The 19383-nt window shown below is 44.2% G+C and overlaps 1 protein-coding gene across 2 annotated transcripts in view; it reads left to right on the top strand.

The window, feature by feature from the left end:
- Positions 1–6906: 6906 nt before the first annotated feature.
- The window catches only part of Lrp6 (LDL receptor related protein 6), a 133780-nt gene continuing 121303 nt past the window's right edge, over positions 6907–19383 (top strand). The window contains exon 1 of one of the 2 annotated variants that reach the window (NM_001401820.1): positions 6907–7247. In NM_001401820.1, the coding sequence (NP_001388749.1) occupies positions 7193–7247 (55 nt within the window). In that variant the 5' untranslated portion in view covers positions 6907–7192. The remainder of the gene's footprint in view (positions 7248–19383) is intronic. The other variant, XM_039107695.2, reaches the window with a different exon arrangement.

The following is a 19383-nucleotide window of genomic DNA, read 5'->3' as shown; positions in this document are numbered from 1 at the left end:
GTGTGCTTGTGTGTGGACATGTGGAGGCCAGCGGTTGATGTCAGGTGTCTTTCTCAATGGCTCTCTATACCTGCTACTGTCCCTTTTATTGTCCAGCCTTTAGGTCACACTCTGTCATTACTCCAGCGGGTCAACCTTGTCTAGTGTAAGACAGAGCTCACAGAGGTGTGACTTCCAAGAGATGAGAATCATGGGAGACCGTTGGACTTTGATAAAACTCTTCTTCATCAAATCTTGCCTTAGTGGTTGCTTTTCAATAGGCACATATGCCTGTAGCATGAGGTAGAATATGAATAATCTATCTATCTATCTATCTATCTATCTATCTATCTATCTATCTATCTATCTATCTTTTTCCTTTCTTTCCTCCTTTCCTCCTCTTCCTCTTCTTCTTCTTCCTCTTCCTCCTCCTCCTCTTCTTCTTCTTCCCCCTCTCTGTCTCTCTCTGCCCCCTTTTCTGCTTTCTTTCCTTTTTCCCTTTCTCCCCTCCTCTTGTTTTTGAGACAAGATCTCATGTAGCTCTGCTTCTCACCCCCACCTCACAAATGCTAGAATAGCATGCTCTTACCTTTTTTATTTTAAAAAGATATACCTAAGATAGGAGACTTAAAGTACTTGGCATCAATCAATTTTCCTTTTTTAATATGAATGTATGCATGCATGTCTTTATTTATTATTCTGTGTGTGAACAAGAAGCAAGCGAGACAGAGACAGAGACAGAGAGAGAGAGAAACAGAGACAGAGACAGGGACAGAGAGAGAAACAGAGACAGAGACAGAGAGACAGAGAGAGACAGAGACAGAGAGAGACAGAGAGAGACAGAGACAGAGAGAGACAGAGACAGAGAGAGACAGAGACAGAGAGAGATAGAGAGAGACAGAGACAGAGACAGAGACACAGAGACAGAGACAGAGAAATATTCTTGGAAGTCAGAGAATCTTTGAGAATCATGTGTTTCTCTCTATCTTATGTGGTTCCAGGGATGGAAGTCAGGTTGATGGACCCGGGTGCCGAGTTCTCCCCTACACTGAGCCTTCTTGCTAGCTGGAGTTGGTCTCATTCCTACGCTTCTCTTCCTCCTCCTCCTTCCCCCCTTTCTCCACCTTCTTCTCCCTCTTCTATGGATACACAATGCTTCGCTGTTCCTTATGTGCCTCACTTCTTTGCTGTTGCTGAAAGTGGGACGTTTTGAACACAATCCCATGACTGAGACTCAAAGTCTCATTTCCTCGGGATTTTCTGGCTTTGTTTGCTGGGGCTTGTAGCTGTTGGTGTGGCGATTTTTCTAAACTGCTTTTCTAATGACGCCTCCTTTGTATTGTGTGGTCTCTGGAGATTATTACTTTAGTGGTCAGCTAATGTCTTAACAGAATTTTCCTTTAAGTTTAAACAAGAAAAGGAAACCCTCTCCCCTAGGTCCTTGCAAATTAGCTTTGTGTTTGAGCCAACACCAAGGCCATTTATAGCTTTGCCTTGGCCTTCACATCCTTCTTGGGATAAGGCTAAAGATAAGCCAAAGGTGAAAGTTCAGTTCTTTTCAGATCTTATCTGAGGATGTGTTCTGCCCTGGACACGTGCACATGGCTTGCTAAAACAAAACACCATTTTTGTCCTATATTATAGTGGGGTTTGTGTGTATGTGTGTGTGTATGTTTGTGTGTGTCCACATGTGCATGTGTCAGGGTCCGTGTGTGGTGGTCAGAGGGCACCTTGTAGGAGTGGCTGCTGTCCTAGTACCATGTGAGTCCCCAAGGGCTGGACTTTTGTTGTCAAGCTGTGTAGCCAGCACCAGGGCCAGCTGTGCTGGCCCGTGCACATGACTGCTATGGTTCCCCTTACGTGCAGGTCTTTTTCAAAGCTTTCACTCTTCAGACGTGGCAATCTGCAGTCTTTCCTCTTAGACTTCCTGCATATTTGTTATTTGCATCAACTGTTACCCTTTCCCTAGAAAACAGAGACTTACGTGGTTGCCTTCAGATGTTTCCAAGGACTCTCCCAGATGGAGTCACTTTTTTCTCCTGAGTGTTGTGAGATAGATGAGGAAAGCACACGCCCTTGATGTTAGCCCTCTAGGGAGCCTCCAAACAGACCGAAGCTTGCGAGTGGAATTCCTCAGGAAGAGGGTCCCCGAGTTTCTTCCTAACCACAAACCAGGAATCCACAATGTAAAAGTGGGCTGTGTCTTCTAGACTGGTTCTTTGCTAGAGTTGGGGCGGGAGGCGAGCTTCGTGAAAACTGGACTGACCTCTCACCACTTAGCTCTTTCTCTTTGTCCTCCTCTTTCGCTGTCTACTTTCTTCCTTCTCCCCTTTTCCCACCCTCCCTGCCTCCTTCTCTCTCCCTCTCTCTGTCTTTATCTGCCTCTCTCTTTTTGTCTCATTCTGTGTCTCTCAGTCTCCGTCTCTGTCTGTCTGTCTGGTCTCTCCATTGTCTATAAACCTCGGATTCTTTTTTCTCCTATGTTGGCTCTCACTTGAAGGTTACAAACACGATCGATCTTCTCTTGAGCTTAGGAAACGGCGTAAATGAGCAACCCTAGGAAAGTCAGCCTCATCCCTTCAGCCTCAAACTCCCTTCTAAGCAGTCAGCTGAGCTTGCTCCTTATCAGGGTTTGGAATGAAGCACCCGTCTGCCCTCCCTTCCCGCTCCTCAGCTCGCTGACAGCCCCTTGCTGTGACTTCCCGGAAGCTGCTGAGATTGCCTCCCCTACCACCTCCGAGGACTGTTCGGCCACTTCAAATTTAACAGCTGTTTTAAAAACAAAGTACTGGAATTTAAAACATAATCGGTTTAGACTGTTAAACAATAAAAAGCAAGCTAGTAAGCAGCATCCCTCCATGGCCTCTGCATCCGCTCCTGCCTTCAGAGTCCTGCCCTGCCTGAGTTCCTGTCCCTGGACTACAGTGGATTACAGCGCAGAAGCGAAAGCCCTCTCAACTCTTTCCCTCCCTAACTTGCTTTTTGGTCACAGTGTTTCCATCCATCAATAGAAATCCTAACTAAGACAGCCGCTGAGCCATTTCTCCAGACGTTATTTTTATTTTGTATTATAGAATTTTATTTCTGAATAAATACCTCTATAACTTTTTTTTTTTATTTCTGTGGATAAATTCCAAGAGCTGCGGCTTGAAAGGTGCTGCGTGTTTGACTCCCAGGTCGCTTTCCTAAGCTGTTGGCACTGTGGAAAGACACACGTCAAAAATGGTAGTGTAACCCAGGGAAGCCAGTACTTGGGAAGTAGAGGCAGAAGGCACGGTGCAGGAGGAGCTGAATTCTACATCTTCACCCGAAGGAAGCCAGGAACAGACTGAGCATCCTCAGGCAGCTAGGAGGAGGGTCTCCAAGCCCACCATCACTGTGACACACTTCCTCCAACAAGGCCACCCCTTCTAATAGTGCCACTCCCTGGGCCATGCATACGCAAACCATCACACTGGGTATATGAGTATGTTTAAACACTGGGAAAATTCTATCACTGTCTCAGAAATAAGAAGACTCACCCGGGTCTCACCCACGCCTCTGACAGGCAATGCTAAATACCAGGACAAGCAACTATTCTTGACAGTGCTGTGTTAATTAGAATTCCCTACATCAAGGATGCTGCCTTTTACCACCGAAAGGCAGTTACTGTGGCTTGTGTATGATATCAAATAAAGAGTATTTAACACTTCAAAAAATAACAATAAAAAAGAACTTGGTTCTCAGGACTCACCTTGGACAGTTCACAGCCATCCGAACCTCTAAGCTCCAGGAGATCTGACATTGTCTCTGGGCTTCCTCAGGCTCCTGCACACAGGTGCCCCTGATACAGACACATACAGAAAAATAACACATGTTTAAAAAAAAAAACCCAAAAAACAAAAGACCTATAGTATGGTATAACTCGCCCACTCAAATGGTTTTCTGTTTGCTAGGATGCGAGTCTTTACTACGCAGCCCAAACTGAACTGAACTCATGGTGTTCCCACCTCAGCCTCCCGCACAAGTGTCGAGATGACAGGCTGCCCACTAAGCTCAGCTTTTGAGATGCTTTCCTTTGTTCATTGTAGGTGGGGCTGGCCTTTGACTCCTGAGCTTCCCACATTTACCTTCTAAGTGCTCACACAGCCAGCCTCTGTCACACACACACCTGCTCGAAATGGTTTGCTGGCCTTTTCTTTTCTTAGTATAAAAGACTCTAGTTTTACTTGGACACCTGAAGTCCACCTCAGCGCCTCTCTCTTCGCAAACCCTTCTCTTTTGACGTCTTGCTTCCCCAAATCACCACCTCTTCACTCCTCAGGCCTGTTGTTGACTGTCTCTTTGACAGAGTTCACTGCCATATGCAAAATTCCTCAACATCCCCAAACTTAGCTTGGCTTACAGAGTTTTATATTAAGCCGGGTGAAGTGACAACTGTCTTGTCATCCAAACATTTGGAAGATGGAGGCAGGAGGATCAGGAGTTCAAGGTCATCCTTGGCTATACAGAGAATTGAACGTCATCCTGGGTTACATGAAAGTCGGCCTCAAAACCCCCAAATAAATGAACAAATGAATTAACAAATAAAATGAATAGACAACATTCTCTAGTGATAAACACAATTCCTCTGTAATGGTCCACCTTCTTTTCTTGACATTCTACAAAAGCCCCCATACTGTAGCAAGATGGAGCCACTTTTAAATCCCATTTGCACCTGCCCTGCTTCTACTTGGGATGCTTCGTGGCCTGGTCAGCTGAGCAGACTCTCAAAGGACATTTCAAGCCAGGGTTCTCCAGGTATTTTCCCAGTCTTTGAAGTATCTAGGCAGACTCAAGAGTGTCTACAGCTAGCAAGTGTAACATTTTAACTCAAGTGTTTCCAAGTCAGGTTTGTTAGCTGGAGTGTGAGGACGATGGTTTCATTGTTAAAACACCAACACAGCCCAGGGGACCGTGTCTAATGTGCAATTAAATGGCTGAGTGACAAATCAGTTTTACAATAAGAATTGCATCCTTGGTAGGCTTATATTACAGAGGTTCACTCCAGTATCTTTAGGAAATAAAAACACAATCTATTAAAGGACAGGGAAGAAAAGTACACCTCTGTCCCAACACCTACTTTTGTGTTATCATTTCTGGTATTTTCTCAAATATGTGATAGGTCTGTGCATATATATTACATCATCATAATTGAGGTTTTCAGTTACTCCCCTCAGTACACCTGCCACCACACCATATCCCCCCTCTGTTCTCCATTTTCACCACTTTTAAGCTTAACTGCCTGCGAACCTTTTGCGTTTGTTTACAAAAAAATCGTGTGTGTATCGGAGAGGGTGAGTATCACACAGCATGTATCATGTAAGTGGAGGCCAGAGGACCATTTGAAGGAGTGAGTTCTCTCCTTCCACGATGTGGGTCCTAGGGATTGAACTCAGGCTGTCAGGCTTGGTGACAAGTGCCTTTACCCACTGAGCTAACTTGTCAGCCTTCCCCGCAAACATCTCCCAACACTCTTGTACAATCCTCCAAGCTGGTTGCTTCAGGTTCTGTTACTCAGGACTCGAGTGGCCTTGATAAGTCACTGAGTGTCTCAAATTCTCATTTTCTTCATGTGTGCCAAGGGGATCACAGAACAGCCAGTCTTATCTCAGGTGAGCTCCGAGTGGCCCATCTGATAATGTGCTTGCAAGTCCTAGATGAGCCCCTACCCATTTGCCTTCAGAAAAGGTGTGTGAAGGCTGGACAGAAGGCAGCTAATGGTTTTCTTATGGTTAATTCTTGGAGCTGGCCAGCCTAAGGCAGAAGCTGGCCAGGTGAATGCAGAGGGCATCTGGGCCATTACTTGGGAATGCCCACTGCACTAGTAGTGGTAGAGGTTGTTGTGGGGGCTTTTCTTTTTTCTTTTCCTCAAACTTGTAAACCCACTGTCCAACAGCCATGTTTTATTTTCTCTTTGCTCTTAGGTACTGATGCCTTTATCTAAGGATTTTCTCTCTCAGTTTAGAAAGCTTTAGTTCTTGTCAGGTTAGTTCACAAAAAAAAATTGTATTTCTTGGAAGACAAGTTAAAAAAAATTCTGTTTTTTTCTTTAATTTTTTTCTTGCATGTAATGACGGATACAATTCAAGCATGTAATTTTTTTTTAAGGTATTAACCTCGATGTGTGCCTCTTCCCCCACCATTAGCTTCATTCTTTTCCCCCAGATAGTCACACTTTTATCTTTTTATCATCAATGTGTTAACTCATATATAAAAGCATTACTACACACACACACACACACACACACACCCTAGATCCGCATATGAGGGAATACTTGTCTGAGTAAACCTTATTTATGTGTATAAAAATCCTACAATCTTTGTCTATTCAAGTCTGGTCGTTTTCCCATGCGTGTGACTTTATGTGTATATGTAAAGCAGGCTCCACACTGAGAGAAAACATACTTTTTTTTTAAAAGTCTGAGTCCTGTTTATTTTACTCCCTATGATGATCCCCAATTCAACCCATTAGGGTTCTGCTCCGCGTTGGCTTCTGCACACCCTTCAACCTCGTCCGCGGCTTCGAGCGAGTGTAAGCCGCACTTGCACTTTGATTTTCCTACGTCCCGGACAGCCCGGAGCCCGCAGCTCCACCTGGCTCCGCGGCCGGGCGCACAAAGAGCGGCGCGGGCGGCGACGGGCCGGGACGCAGAAAGTAGTCCCGACCACGCCGGCCTCAGTGTCGGCCGACGTCGCCTCACGCCCTCCGCCGCCCCGGGAAAGAATCCCATCGGAATGCGCCTCGGGAAGACCTTTCCCCCTCAGCCTGGCGGGGCTCGCGAGGCCCACCTCGCGGGGGCTCCGCGGGGAGTCAGCGCGCGCGGCGGCCGCGGCTCCGGGGGTCTGGCCGCGGCGCGCTGAGGAGGAGGTCGGGCGCGCAGGGAGACGGCGGCGGCCCCGCGGCGGATCCCTGCGCCGCTGCGAGAGGAAGAGGCTGAATGAGGCGCCGCGCGGGGGACGTGGGGCGCCGCGGGAGGAGGCGGCGGCATGGGGGCAGGCGCTGGCGTCGCGCGAGCCCGGGCCGGAGCGGCGCGCTAGATCCCTGACGTGCGCCCTTTTCTTTCTTCTCCCGGCCGCGGAAAGCATGAGCGTGCAGACCCGCCGCTGCGGCGGCCGCCCCGGCTCCTCGCCCGCGCGTCCCCTGGCCGCCGGTCGCCGGTGAGGGCCGCGAGCGCGCGCGGTGGGGGGGAAGATGGGGGCCGTGCTGAGGAGCCTCCTGGCCTGCAGCTTCTGCGTGCTGCTGAGAGGTGAGGCGAGGCCGGGGAAAGTTGCCGGGGTCCGGGAAGGGGGAGGGGAGGTGGCGGGGACAGCGGCGGGGAGAGGCCTGGCGCTGGGGAGCCGCGCGAGGAAGGGGCCCGCGGTCGGGGGCCGCGCCCGGCCGCAGCGCACACCCCTGGCCGGCCCCGCGGCGCGGCCGGACAAAGCTGCGGGCCTTGGGGGGAACCCCTGACCCCCCGCACTCCATCGGAATGACTGACCGTGCCCCGCTGCCCTGCACTCCAGGGCAGAAAGGGTCTTTTGTAGTTCGCGTTTCAGCACCGTTGGTGTTGACCTCCCTCTCCCTCGAAGCCCTCACCTTTCCCGTGTCTCTTAGGTGAACTTTTTTCTTCTTCTTTAAACCCCACGATTTTTTTTCTCTCCTCTCCTCTCTAGGCCTTGTTAAAACTAACGATTGGCTTCTGTTTGGGGTAGAATGGTCCTGGGGGAGAGCACAGTTGGAAATTGACTCTAGGGTTATAGGTCGCGCTTTTCAGCATTGGGGAATCTTCTGAGCCTATAATAAAAATACAGACGTTGCCCTCGTAACCCTTGCTATTCAGGGCTCGCCCCCTGTTTTCGGAGTGTGCAAGTGTACAGTTGGCACCAAGTAGGGAAGTCATCCTTGTGTGGCGAGGAGCCTATCCTGGGAACTAAATTATCATTTGCTGGGCACCCCTGGGAACTGCTTGGCACTTTGGTAATAACAGAGAATGCCCTGGGTAATTTGCTATGGGAATCGCTTAAATGTAGTGGCTCTGGGGTGTTTGGAATTGGACGGCGAAGCTGAGACACACGTCCTGACTTTTGTTGTGTGACAGTTTGCAAAGGAGACCTTGTGGACCGGTCTTCGTCAGTTGATGAGAGATGGGGAGGTTTGTGTGGGGGTGCCGTTGAGTGTGTTACCCGTGCAAGAATTGAGGTGCTTGGTTGTCACTGTATCTTGTAGTTCGTTTTTTGTTAACTTCATTTGTGCCAGTTAATGGGACCTCTCTGGGATTCTTAGTTATTAATTTAACAGGCTAAATGTCTTAAGTCCTTCAGGAGTATGGAAGTTCCCAAAGTAGGATAGTAACCAACAATGGAAAAAAATTTTTCTAAAAATAAGCATATCCCGAATTGCTTAGTCCTACTTGTAAACACCAGAAATATAATTGCTGTCTAATTTCCACGGCAGAGAACTCAATATTATTAGATACTCAAGAGATTTAATAAGTATGTGTTTATTTTGTTACAGTAAACTCTATGCTGTGAGGTTATAATTGACACGTGACTGTGATTGACAGCTTCCTAAGGGTTAAAAATGTGGAACCAGTGGATTGATTTAGAGTTGGGAAAATCTAAATCGGTAACTTCAGATGGCTTCAGCGTCTGGAAGTCTAGTTGTAGTTCTTAGAGGGGGCATAGGGTTGTTTGTTTATTTTGATAACAGGTTTGAGTCTAGAGTTGAGTAGATTCCTGACTTGGGTTAAGAGACAGTGAAGTATGGTATTGTGTAACAAGATCAAGGAGAGGTAACTGTCCGAAGTGGAGCTTACTCTAAATGTAACATAATAATGGTAAGGAGGTCTTTTTTTTTTTTTTTCTTTCTCCCTGCTTTATTTAATTGTGAGCATATATCATTTCAACTGAAACTGTCTTTTGGTGTAAAAGATTGCTAATTTAGTCTCTTCACTTCTTGACAGTGTTAGCCTCTGTTATAAGTGACAGTCACCCTTGGTTTCCCAGGAGCAAAGTGTGATTGAATTCCTTGTCCTTCCAAGAAGAGGTGGTACTTTCTCGCATTGGGTTTGTGATGATGTGTGACTTTGGGACTTGGTCCTTACAGCCTTGTTTACTTAGCAGCAGTTGAAGGTCATTTGATACTGCCATCCTAAGGCTGCATCCCTGTCTGCAGTGACATCCCTTGTCAAGTGACAAGGTATATTGGGAAAAAATTGAAATTGGAGGATTTTAGCTCCATAGTCTTGAGTTTAAAGCTAGATCTTCATTATTCTTGCTTCTGGTCCTGTCTGTCTCAGCTTATCTATAAAACATGGGTAATGACACCTGTCTGCCTGATTTGCACGGTTACTAGGTGTGTTTAATGAAGTAACATGAAGTGCTTTCCGAATATTAATTAAAAATTGTTTTAAAGACAGGATTTTTCTGTGCTGCCCAGGCTGATCTCCAAATGCAACTCAACTGTTCTCCTTTCTGAGCCTCTTCAGTGCTGGGGTTACAGGCATGCCCCCACATAGGGCTATAACTATTGTTATTTTTATGTGTGTGTGGAATATTTTTATTTATGGATGTGTCCTCAATTGTTGGTGATTAGAGATTTAATTTAAGATTCAAGAGTGCTTAAAGTAGATGGGACTGGCGGTCATTTGTAAGGAGTTGGGCCAGCTAGCTAATGGTAGAGCAGGGATTTACTCCGTTCTCTTGGCAAGTGTGCCTGGAGTAAGATCTCCGTTCCTCAGGACAGCTGGAGTAAGGCACGCAGGGCTCTTTCAGACTCTGCAGCTTACGTTAGGTCTACCCAGATACCAGTAGGAAAAACATTATCCCTGGTTTTCTAGATGAAATATTTTTGGAAAGAACCACAGTTTTATAAAAGATTAATTTTTTAATTTTTAAAAATTATGTGTGTCTGTATATAATGAATGTAGAGGCAGAAGCATGGATTCTCTGGAGCTGGAGTTACAGGTGGTAGCTTAATGTGGATACTGGGAATTGAACTCAGGCCCTCTGGAAGTGTGCAGCCCCGAGAACTGCAGTATTTGAGGGCCAGCATGGAAGCACATAGCAGTGGTGCCAGCGCTCGGGAGGTAGAGACCAGAGGCTAGCCTAGGCCACACAGTAAGCTTGAGGCCAGTCTGGGCATATCAGTACCAACAACCATCGCCTCCAAAACAAACACGTTTTCTAATGACATCGAAATAGGTACTTGGTAAGGACTGTGTTTTGGTTTTCTTTGAGGAGACTTCTTATAAAATACTTTTATATTTGAGAATGTCATACATGCATACAATATATTTTGGTCACATTCATTCTCCTCTTCCTTCACATAACTTTTACATAACTTTTACTCCTGACTTCGTCTAGATCTGCCTTCACCTGCTCTGAACTTTGAGTTCTTTCTCTTAAATAACCCACCAAGTCCAGTCTGTGCTGCCCATATGCTCATGGGTTTGGAGCCATTTCGTGGTTGGAGTGTAGTAAACCTGTCAGGGGTCACCACTTAGAGAAAACTGACTCTTCCTCCCTAGAAGCCATCATGAGTCCCTAGCTCCTCAGTGGCAGTGGGGTGCTCATGAGCCTCTCCCGCCTCTCTGTTGGAATGCTGACATACTTGATCTTGTGTGCATCTTATGCAGCCAACCACAGCCGCTGTTAGCGTGTGTGCAGTGCTCCTGTCATGTCCAAAAGACATCATTTTGCTCTGATCCTGTATGACTTTTGGCTCTTAAAAATCTTTCACTCTCCAAGATGGTCCCTGAGCCTGTGGGGAAGGGGTATAATGTAGCTGTCCCATTTATGGCTTGGCTTGTTAATATGACAATTCTCTGCTGCCTGCCTTCCTGCCCCCAGCACCCCCCCCCCTTTTTTTTGTAGAGATGTGAATGGTATCAGAACAGACTGAAATGTTTACAACTAATATTTCTAGAAAAGTGAGTCTTTCAAAGTGGATTTTCCTTTAAATCAGGTATCAGAGTTTTGAGGCCGTCAGATGAGTTTAGCATGGGACTCGGGAGAGCTTATCTTTCTGTTTGGTGTTCTGTGCTTTGGCGGTCACTTAGTCTCCTTATTGTCTTTTCAGTTTTGGGGATTTCTACCCTGTTTACAGGCTTCGAGAAGTCTGGAAGGTGAAAGGGTCAGTTGTAACTTTGTTTGTACAGTAGCCATCAGATGTGACAGTGATAGACTTGTTGTTCTGTTTTCCTTTTTGAGGCCAGCTCTGCTTAGAGTCGTGGTTGGCATCGGGCTCTTCCTGCCTCTGCCTCCTGGGTGCTGGGAGTACATGTGTGTACCACCATGCCTGGCTCTCACAACACCTTTTATGTGTGTGTTTGCAGGCTCGTGCCCCTGTGTGTGTGTATCCCTCCGTGTTTGAAGGCATTAGTTATTCACCTCGGGTGCTCTCCTCCTCATTTTTGAACTCTGGGTCTGGGTTTACTGATTGACTAGACTGGCCGACCTCCATCCTCTGTCTTTACCTCCCAACCCGGAGATTAGAGGTGTTATTGGGGGGCTTTTTATATGGGTTCTGGACATATGAACACAGATCCTCATGTTTGCTTAGCAAGCACGTTACCCATTAAGCCATCTTTTTAAAATGGATTTTTTAAGAAAACATTTTAGGGAACTTTTGCTGTGAGAAACACACCGACTGGGTGGTCTTTTGAGTTGTAGGTTGACCCAAGTGAATTGGTCCTGGAGATGAGGTCTTGGTTTTGTTTGATCCGGAACATTCACCCCAGCTTACCTGTCCTAAATTTGCTCACCTGCCTAGAAAATAATTTATAGAACTTGAAAGTTCCAGTTCACTGTTACCAGAAGTGCTAACAGTGTTTACCCATCGATCGGTTTTTGGAGAACTTTTTCCTTAGCTTTAAATAGAGGTGCTCCCATTTGCTAGACTGACCTGTGACTTAGCCACACTTTGACCATCACAGAGGACTTTTCTCTTTGAGTGTCAAAGGTGATTCTATAAAAGAGATATATTGATAGAAATTATTTTGAGAGAACAAAATCTGTCTGAATAATTTAGATGTATTGGAAAAATGAGTAACAAATGTATAACTACTTTGAGAAATTTGGTTTTTATTGTGGAAATTTTAGTGGACACTTAGGTTTGAGATGATTATAGAGGGACTGCTTACTGTATTAGAAAGGTGTGAGGTTTTATCATCCTATTTTCTATCATTTTATTTCTCTTATGACAAGTAACTTATGTAGCCCGCTTTCTTTTCTGTTTAGTCATAACCAGCAAGATTTTAGTGAGAAGTGGTAAGGAGGTTTGTGAAGGAATGCTGCCAGCAGTGGACATTGACTAAGTGGCTAAGCTAAGTCAGGCTTGATGGTGGAATCCCATAATTTACAGGGAAGAGGCAGGGAGAGCACTCGCTCAAGATGAGCCTCAGTTACAACACAGAGAGCTTGAGACCATGCAGGGCCACATGGAATCTTGTCTCAGAGTGAAAGAAAAATCAGTATGTACCCAAGTTTAGTAAAACATTTAAGTTCTTGCTATTAGATACTGTTTACCAGTTGATAATTTTAGGACTATGTTTTGAAATTTTTAAATTTACTACTGAAATATTATACTTTTGATGTTTCATATTTTGCTTTATGTGAAATAGGATGGCTAATGGTTACTTTACATTTAAGAACTTTTTTTGGCAGAGTCTCACTGTAGCTCAGGTTGACCTTAAATCTGGTGCACTTGTCTGCCTCAGCCTCCCCAGATGCTGGGAACACAGGCGTGAGCTCCACACACACCTCTCTTTTTACCTTCTGTTTTTGTGTGTATATGTATGTGGGGCCACAGATGTGTGCAGGCGTGTGTGTGTGTGTGTGTGTGTGTGTGTGTGTGTGTGTGTGTGTTCTGTGTATGCAGTTCCTTAGAAACTTACACTTTCCATGTTTTGAGGCAAAGTTTTTATGTTGGTTTGGCAAGTAAGTACCAGTGATTTTGCTTATCCCTGCCTCTCACTTTCTAGGATCACAGTCACACCACTTCTTGCTTTTTTTAAAAAAAAATATTTATTTATTTATTTTATGTATGTGAGTACACTGTAGCTGTCTTCAGACACACCAGAAGAGGGCATCAGATCCCATTACAGATGGTTGTTGGCCACCATGTGGTTGCTGAGAATTGAACTTAGGACCTCTGGAAGAGCAGTCAGTGTTCTTAACTGCAGAGCCATCTCTCCAGCATACCCCCAGCCCCTTTTAAATATGGGTTCTAGAGATTAAACTCAGGTCTTCTTGCTTCAAAAACATAATGCTTTGTGGACTGTATCCATTCCCCTAGCCCTCTTTTACTTTCACTGACTGAAACACCGAGTTAAGTGGTGATGACTATTAATAAACTAGAAAATAGAGAACTCAAACTCAATTGAATGTGATACTTTAAAATATTAAACTATTAAAATAGCTAAGCACAGGTAAGACCATTTTATCAAAGTAATGAAAGTATCCAGTTGATAGATTCTTTCTGAAGACTGAGTAGATGTGATTTATCCTAAGTTCTTTAGTCTTTTTAGCCTTAATATAAGTGTTCCTGTGTCTTATGTAAAATTTGTTTTAATGACTAGAGCACTATTTTGAAATGTCAAATACATGAAGTAACAATTTGCCCTTGAAATGATTTGTTTAGCTGGGTAGAGCATGTAATCCTAGTTGATCGGAGGCTAAGACCAGAGCACTGCAGCTTGGAGCCCAGCCTGAGACCCTGGCTCAAAAGGAAAAAGTACAGTGAAAAGAGTGTTGTTCCATATTAACACAAAGTCTTGTTCCTTGTGTTTGTGCTGTTTGTGGCAGTAACTGTACTCGGAAAAGGTTCAGGCTATTCAGATGTGAGGTTAGAAAACAAGGGAAGTGCTTGGTTCTCCTTGTTTTTTTTTTTTTTTTTATTTTTTTATTAACTTGAGTATTTCTTATTTACATTTCGAATGTTATTCCCTTTCCCGGTTTCCGGGCAAACATCCCCCTAATCCCTCCCCCTCCCCTTCTTTATGCGTGTTCCCCTCCCCATCCTCCCCCCATTACCGCCCTCCCCCCAACAATCTAGTTCACTGGGGGTTCAGTCTTAGCAGGACCCAGGGCTTCCCCTTCCACTGGTGCTCTTACTAGGATATTCACTGCTACCTATGAGGTCAGAGTCCAGGGTCAGTCCATGTATAGTCTTTAGGTAGTGGCTTAGTCCCTGGAAGCTCTGGTTGCTTGGCATTGTTGTTCATATGGGGTCTCGAGCCCCTTCAAGAAATTGAGTATTTCTTTTTTTTAATCTGTATATATATATTTATATTTATATAAAAAGACCAATAATAGCAGTGTGTTATGCATCAACAGCAGCAACAGCTTTTCCAGGTTCTGCAGTCATCTGAACAAAACTGTAGAGACATCCAGCATACTCCATTAAAAAAAAAAAAAAAAGTAAAAAAAACAAAACCCGAGAAAACAGCACAGTTCTGTTACTCTTGTGGTACCTGGCACCATTTTTTTTTAAAATTAGCTTCTCAATCATCATCTGGAAAGAAAACATTCTGAGCAACATCATTAAAAACAGCTCTGATAAAGCACGGTCACTACTACGTATCGTAAAGCAGGTACAAGCTATTTTACATCCACAGAGGTATGATACAGTACTGTCCTACATCTATAATACTAGAGGATACAATTTAAAAGGCATTATTTGAGACTTGATTCTACTTTTCCAGCAGAGGGCCCAAAGGATGGTGTGACACAGCTTTGTAAAGAAACATACTCTAGATAGGATTTCCTTTCACTAGTGGCACAGTTCTAAGGATTCATTCTCTCCATGAATGTCAGCTAAAACCGTTATTAAAAAAATGAAATATCCCTAGAACAAAACCGTATAACCACCGGATTCACATGAAGATGACCTAGTGGAGACAAGCTGGACCTCACCTTACCAACAAGCTATCAAATCTGTTATGTTTAAACAGTGAGACCTCCAAGGAAGGAGATGCCAAGTAGTGCTTCAAAGCTTCGGACCACAATCAAACACAGCATCCTTTTCAACAGAAGCAGAAGCTCATCTGAATATGCTCAAGGATGCTGACATCAACATTTAATCATCTCCTCACTCATCCAGGAAGAAGGGGAGATCAGTTACTACTGTACTTTATTGTGTTCAACCAAATCACCATGTTACAAAAATAGCAAGCTGCCATAATAAAAAATAAGGCTCCTCTATCCAGCACCAGATAGCATCATTTTACTTTCAAGCCTAGAAATTGCACACTTGTATATAAACCAACCGAAGATGAGGATTGAGAGTTCATCTTGGTGGATTTTTCCTTTGATGAATATGAAGTGTCCTTCCTTATCTTTTTTGATGACTTTTAATTGAAAATTGATTTTATTTGATATTAGAATGGCTACTCCAGCTTGCTTCTTCTGACCATTTGCTTGGAAAGTTGTTTTCCAGCCTTTCACTCTGAGGTAGTGTCTGTCTTTGTCTCTGAGGTATATTTCCTGTAGGCAGCAGAATGCAGGGTCCTCATTGCGTATCCAGTTTGTTAATCTATGTCTTTTTATTGGGGAGTTGAGGCCATTGATGTTGAGAGATATTAAGGAATAGTGATTATTGCTTCCTGTTATATTCATATTTGGATGTGAGGTTATGTTTGTGTGCTTTTCTTCTCTTTGTTTTGTTGCCAAGATGATAAGTTTCTTGCTTCTTCTAGGGTATGGCTTGCCTCCTTATGTTGGGCTTTACCCTTTATTATCCTTTGTAGTGCTGGATTTGTAGAAAGATATTGTGTAAATTTGGTTTTGTCATGGAATATCTTGGTTTCTCCATCTATGTTAATTGAGAGTTTTGCAGGATACAGTAACCTGGGCTGGCATTTGTGTTCTCTTAGGGTCTGTATAACATCAGTCCAGGATCTTCTGGCCTTCATAGTTTCTGGCGAAAAGTCTGGTGTGATTCTGATAGGTCTCCCTTTATATGTTACTTGACCTTTTTCCCTTACTGCTTTTAATATTCTTTCTTTATTTTGTGCGTTTGGTGTTTTGACAATTATGTGACGGGAGGTGTTTCTTTTCTGGTCCAATCTATTTGGAGTTCTGTAGGCTTCTTGTATGCCTATGGGTATCTCTTTTTTTAGGTTAGGGAAGTTTTCTTCTATGATTTTGTTGAAGATATTTACTGGTCCTTTGAGCTGGGAGTCTTCACTCTCTTCTATACCTATTATCCTTAGGTTTGATCTTCTCATTGAGTCCTGGATTTCCTGTATGTTTTGGACCAGTAGCTTTTTCTGCTTTACATTATCTTTGACAGTTGAGTCAATGATTTCTATGGAATCTTCTGCTCCCGAGATTCTCTCTTCAATCTCTTGTATTCTGTTGGTGAAGCTTGTATCTACAGCTCCTTGTCTTTTCTTTTGATTTTCTATGTCCAGGGTTGTTTCCATGTGTTCTTTCTTGATTGCTTCTATTTCCATTTTTAATTCCTTCAACTGTTTGATTGTGTTTTCCTGGAATTCTTTCAGGGATTTTTGCGATTCCTCTCTGTAGGCTTCTACTTGTTCTCTAAGGGAGTTCTTTATGTCTTTCTTGAAGTCCTCCAGCATCATGATCAAATATGATTTTGAAACTAGATCTTGCTTTTCTGGTGTGTTTGGATATTCCGTGTTTGCTTTGGTGGGAGAATTGGGCTCCGATGATGCCATGTAGTCTTGGTCTCTGTTGCTTGGGTTCCTGCGCTTGCCTCCTGCCATCAGATTATCTCTAGTGTTACTTTGTTCTGCTATTTCTGACAGTGGCTAGACTGTCCTATAAGCCTGTGTGTCAGGAGTGCTGTAGACCTGTTTTCCTGTTTTCTTTCAGCCAGTTATGGGGACAGAGTGTTCTGCTTTCGGGCGTGTAGTTTTTCCTCTCTACAGGTCTTCAGCTGTTCCTGAGGGCCTGTGTCTTGAGTTCACCAGGCAGGTTTCTTGCAGGGGAAAAGTTGGTCCCACCTGTGGTTCCAAGGCTCAAGTTTGCTCGTGGGGTACTGCCTAAGTCCTCTCCGCGGCGGCAGCAACCGGGAAGATCTGCACCGCTCTTTCCGGGAGCCTCCGTGCACCAGGGTTCCAGATGACGTTTGGCTTTTTCCTCTGGCGTCTGGATGTGCACAGAGTGCAGTCTCTTCTGGTTTCCCAGGCGTGTCAGCCTCTCTGAAGGTTTAGCTCTCCCTCCCACGGGATTTGGGTGCAGAGAACTGTTTATCCTGTCTGTTTCCTTCAGGTTCTGGCGGTGTCTCAGGCGCAGGGGTCCTGCCGCTCCTGGGCCCTCCCCTACGGGAACCCAGGGGCCTTATACAGTTGCCTCTTGGGCCAGGGATGTGGGCAGGGGTGGGCAGTGTTGGTGGTCTCCTCCGCTCTGCAGCCTCAGGAGTGCCCACCTGATCAGGCGGTGAGGTCTCTCTCCCATGGGGTTTTCTTGGTTCTCCTTGTTGACTGACACTCTGATACTAGATCTCTGTTAGATAGCTTGCTAAGCAGGGCTGTGTTTAAGTGCTTTGACCATTTGGAGCTAATTTCAAGAGATTAGAGATGCAAGATGACATTGAAGTATGTAAGTGACTGCCACCAAGCATAATGTTACTGATCAGATTCTCAGTGTGAAACAAAATGCCAAGGTGGCCATGATCAGCAGTTGCCAGCACCTCCCACCCCCCAATCCCCAGGAAATGACAAAGTCATTGAAATAATAAAAATTCTACCATATCAATTGTTTGACTAGGAAGTATTTTCTGCATTGGCCTTGGTTACTTTTATCACTGTGAGACCTAAGTTACACTGTGTAGATTACTAGAGTTAGGTCTCATTGTCTATGGCCAGCTTTATTAGAAAGAGAAGATTAAGAATCTATATCTTCCTTTTAATCTGAGCACTCGGGAGACAGAGGCAGGCAGATCTCTGAGTTTTAGTCCAGCCTTGTCTACAGAGTGAGTTCCAGGGCAGCCAGGGCTACACAGACAGACCCTGTCTCAAAACAAAACAAAACAAAACAAAACAAAACAAAACAAAACAAACAACCAAACCCCCCAAAAACCCAAAAAACAACAACAAACAAAAAAATCCAACCAAAACAAAACAACCAACTAAACAACTAACCAACCAAAACAAAACAACCAACTAACCAACTAACCAACCAAAACAACTCCTAAAAGGTTCCCCTTCCAAAAGAAAGTTGTATCTGTGCTTAACAATACAGATTTTGCTTTCTCTTTATTTCCTAAACAGCAGTATAACATCTGTTTTAAAAGCACTTTTACTAGGTGGTGTAAGTATTCTTGAGATGATTTAAAGGAGTCGGGGAGATGTGTCTATGTTAAATGTAAATACTAGGCATTTTATATGAAGTTACCATATCTACAGTTTTGGTGGGGACTGGGCATTAGGTGTGTGTAGGGAGTGAGTGGAGGTGTTCAGGGATTCATCGTATGTAGGTGTCTGAACCGTACTCACACACATTGGGATGGCTCCCTGGGCATGCATAACGTCAAGCACTCCCCACTCTACTACATTTCCTGTCTTTGCCTTTTTTTGGAGAGAGCTCAAATTTGTGTTCCTCTTGCCTCCTTAGTGCTGGGTTATTGGTATGTACCATTGTGCCTGGCTATGATCAGAGTTTTTAAAACCATTTGGAAAGGTTTATTATTCACATTAAAAAACAAAACAAAGGGGGTTGGGGATTTAGCTCAGTGGTAGAGCGCTTGCTAGGTTCGGTCCCCAGCTCCAAAAAAAAGAAAAAAGAAAAAAAAACCAAAGCAAAACAAAACAAAAACTATTTAAAGGCATCTACATAGCATAAAAATCTCCATTTTTAAATGTGCATCTTATTTTATTTTATTTTATTTAGAGGGTTGTAAACTATCATCATGGTCTTATTCCACAACATTTTTGGTACTGCCCAGCCATCTCTGTGCCTCTTAGCTGTCACTTTGTATCTCTCTCTGCCCCAGCCTCTGGGAACCATGCATCTGCCTTGTGCCTTTGCTGTTTTGTCCATTTTGAATAATTCATAGAATTATGGAACATAGCATGTGGCCTTTTGTGTCTAGCTTCTTTCACTTTGCACAGTTTTAATAACATTTATAGTATAACATGAGTCTGTATTTAATTCCTCTTATCCTAAGTGATATTACATTATATAGACATATGAAGTACCCTTAAGTGAATATGGGCTCGATTGTTGAAATCTTTACCTTAAGTTAATTATTTTTTTAAAGATTTATTTATTTAATGTATATGAGTACACTGTAGCCATCTTCAGACACAGCAGAAGAGGGCATCAGATCTCATTACAGATGGTTGTGAGCCACTATGTGGTTGCTGGGATTTGAACTTAGGACCTCTGGAAGAGCAGTCAGTGCTCTTAACCACTGAGCCATCTCTCAGCCCC

Source organism: Rattus norvegicus, chromosome 4 (assembly GCF_036323735.1).
Source record: "Rattus norvegicus strain BN/NHsdMcwi chromosome 4, GRCr8, whole genome shotgun sequence".
Taxonomy (NCBI): Eukaryota; Metazoa; Chordata; class Mammalia; order Rodentia; family Muridae; genus Rattus; species Rattus norvegicus.
This window is presented reverse-complemented; position numbering and strand designations above follow the sequence as displayed.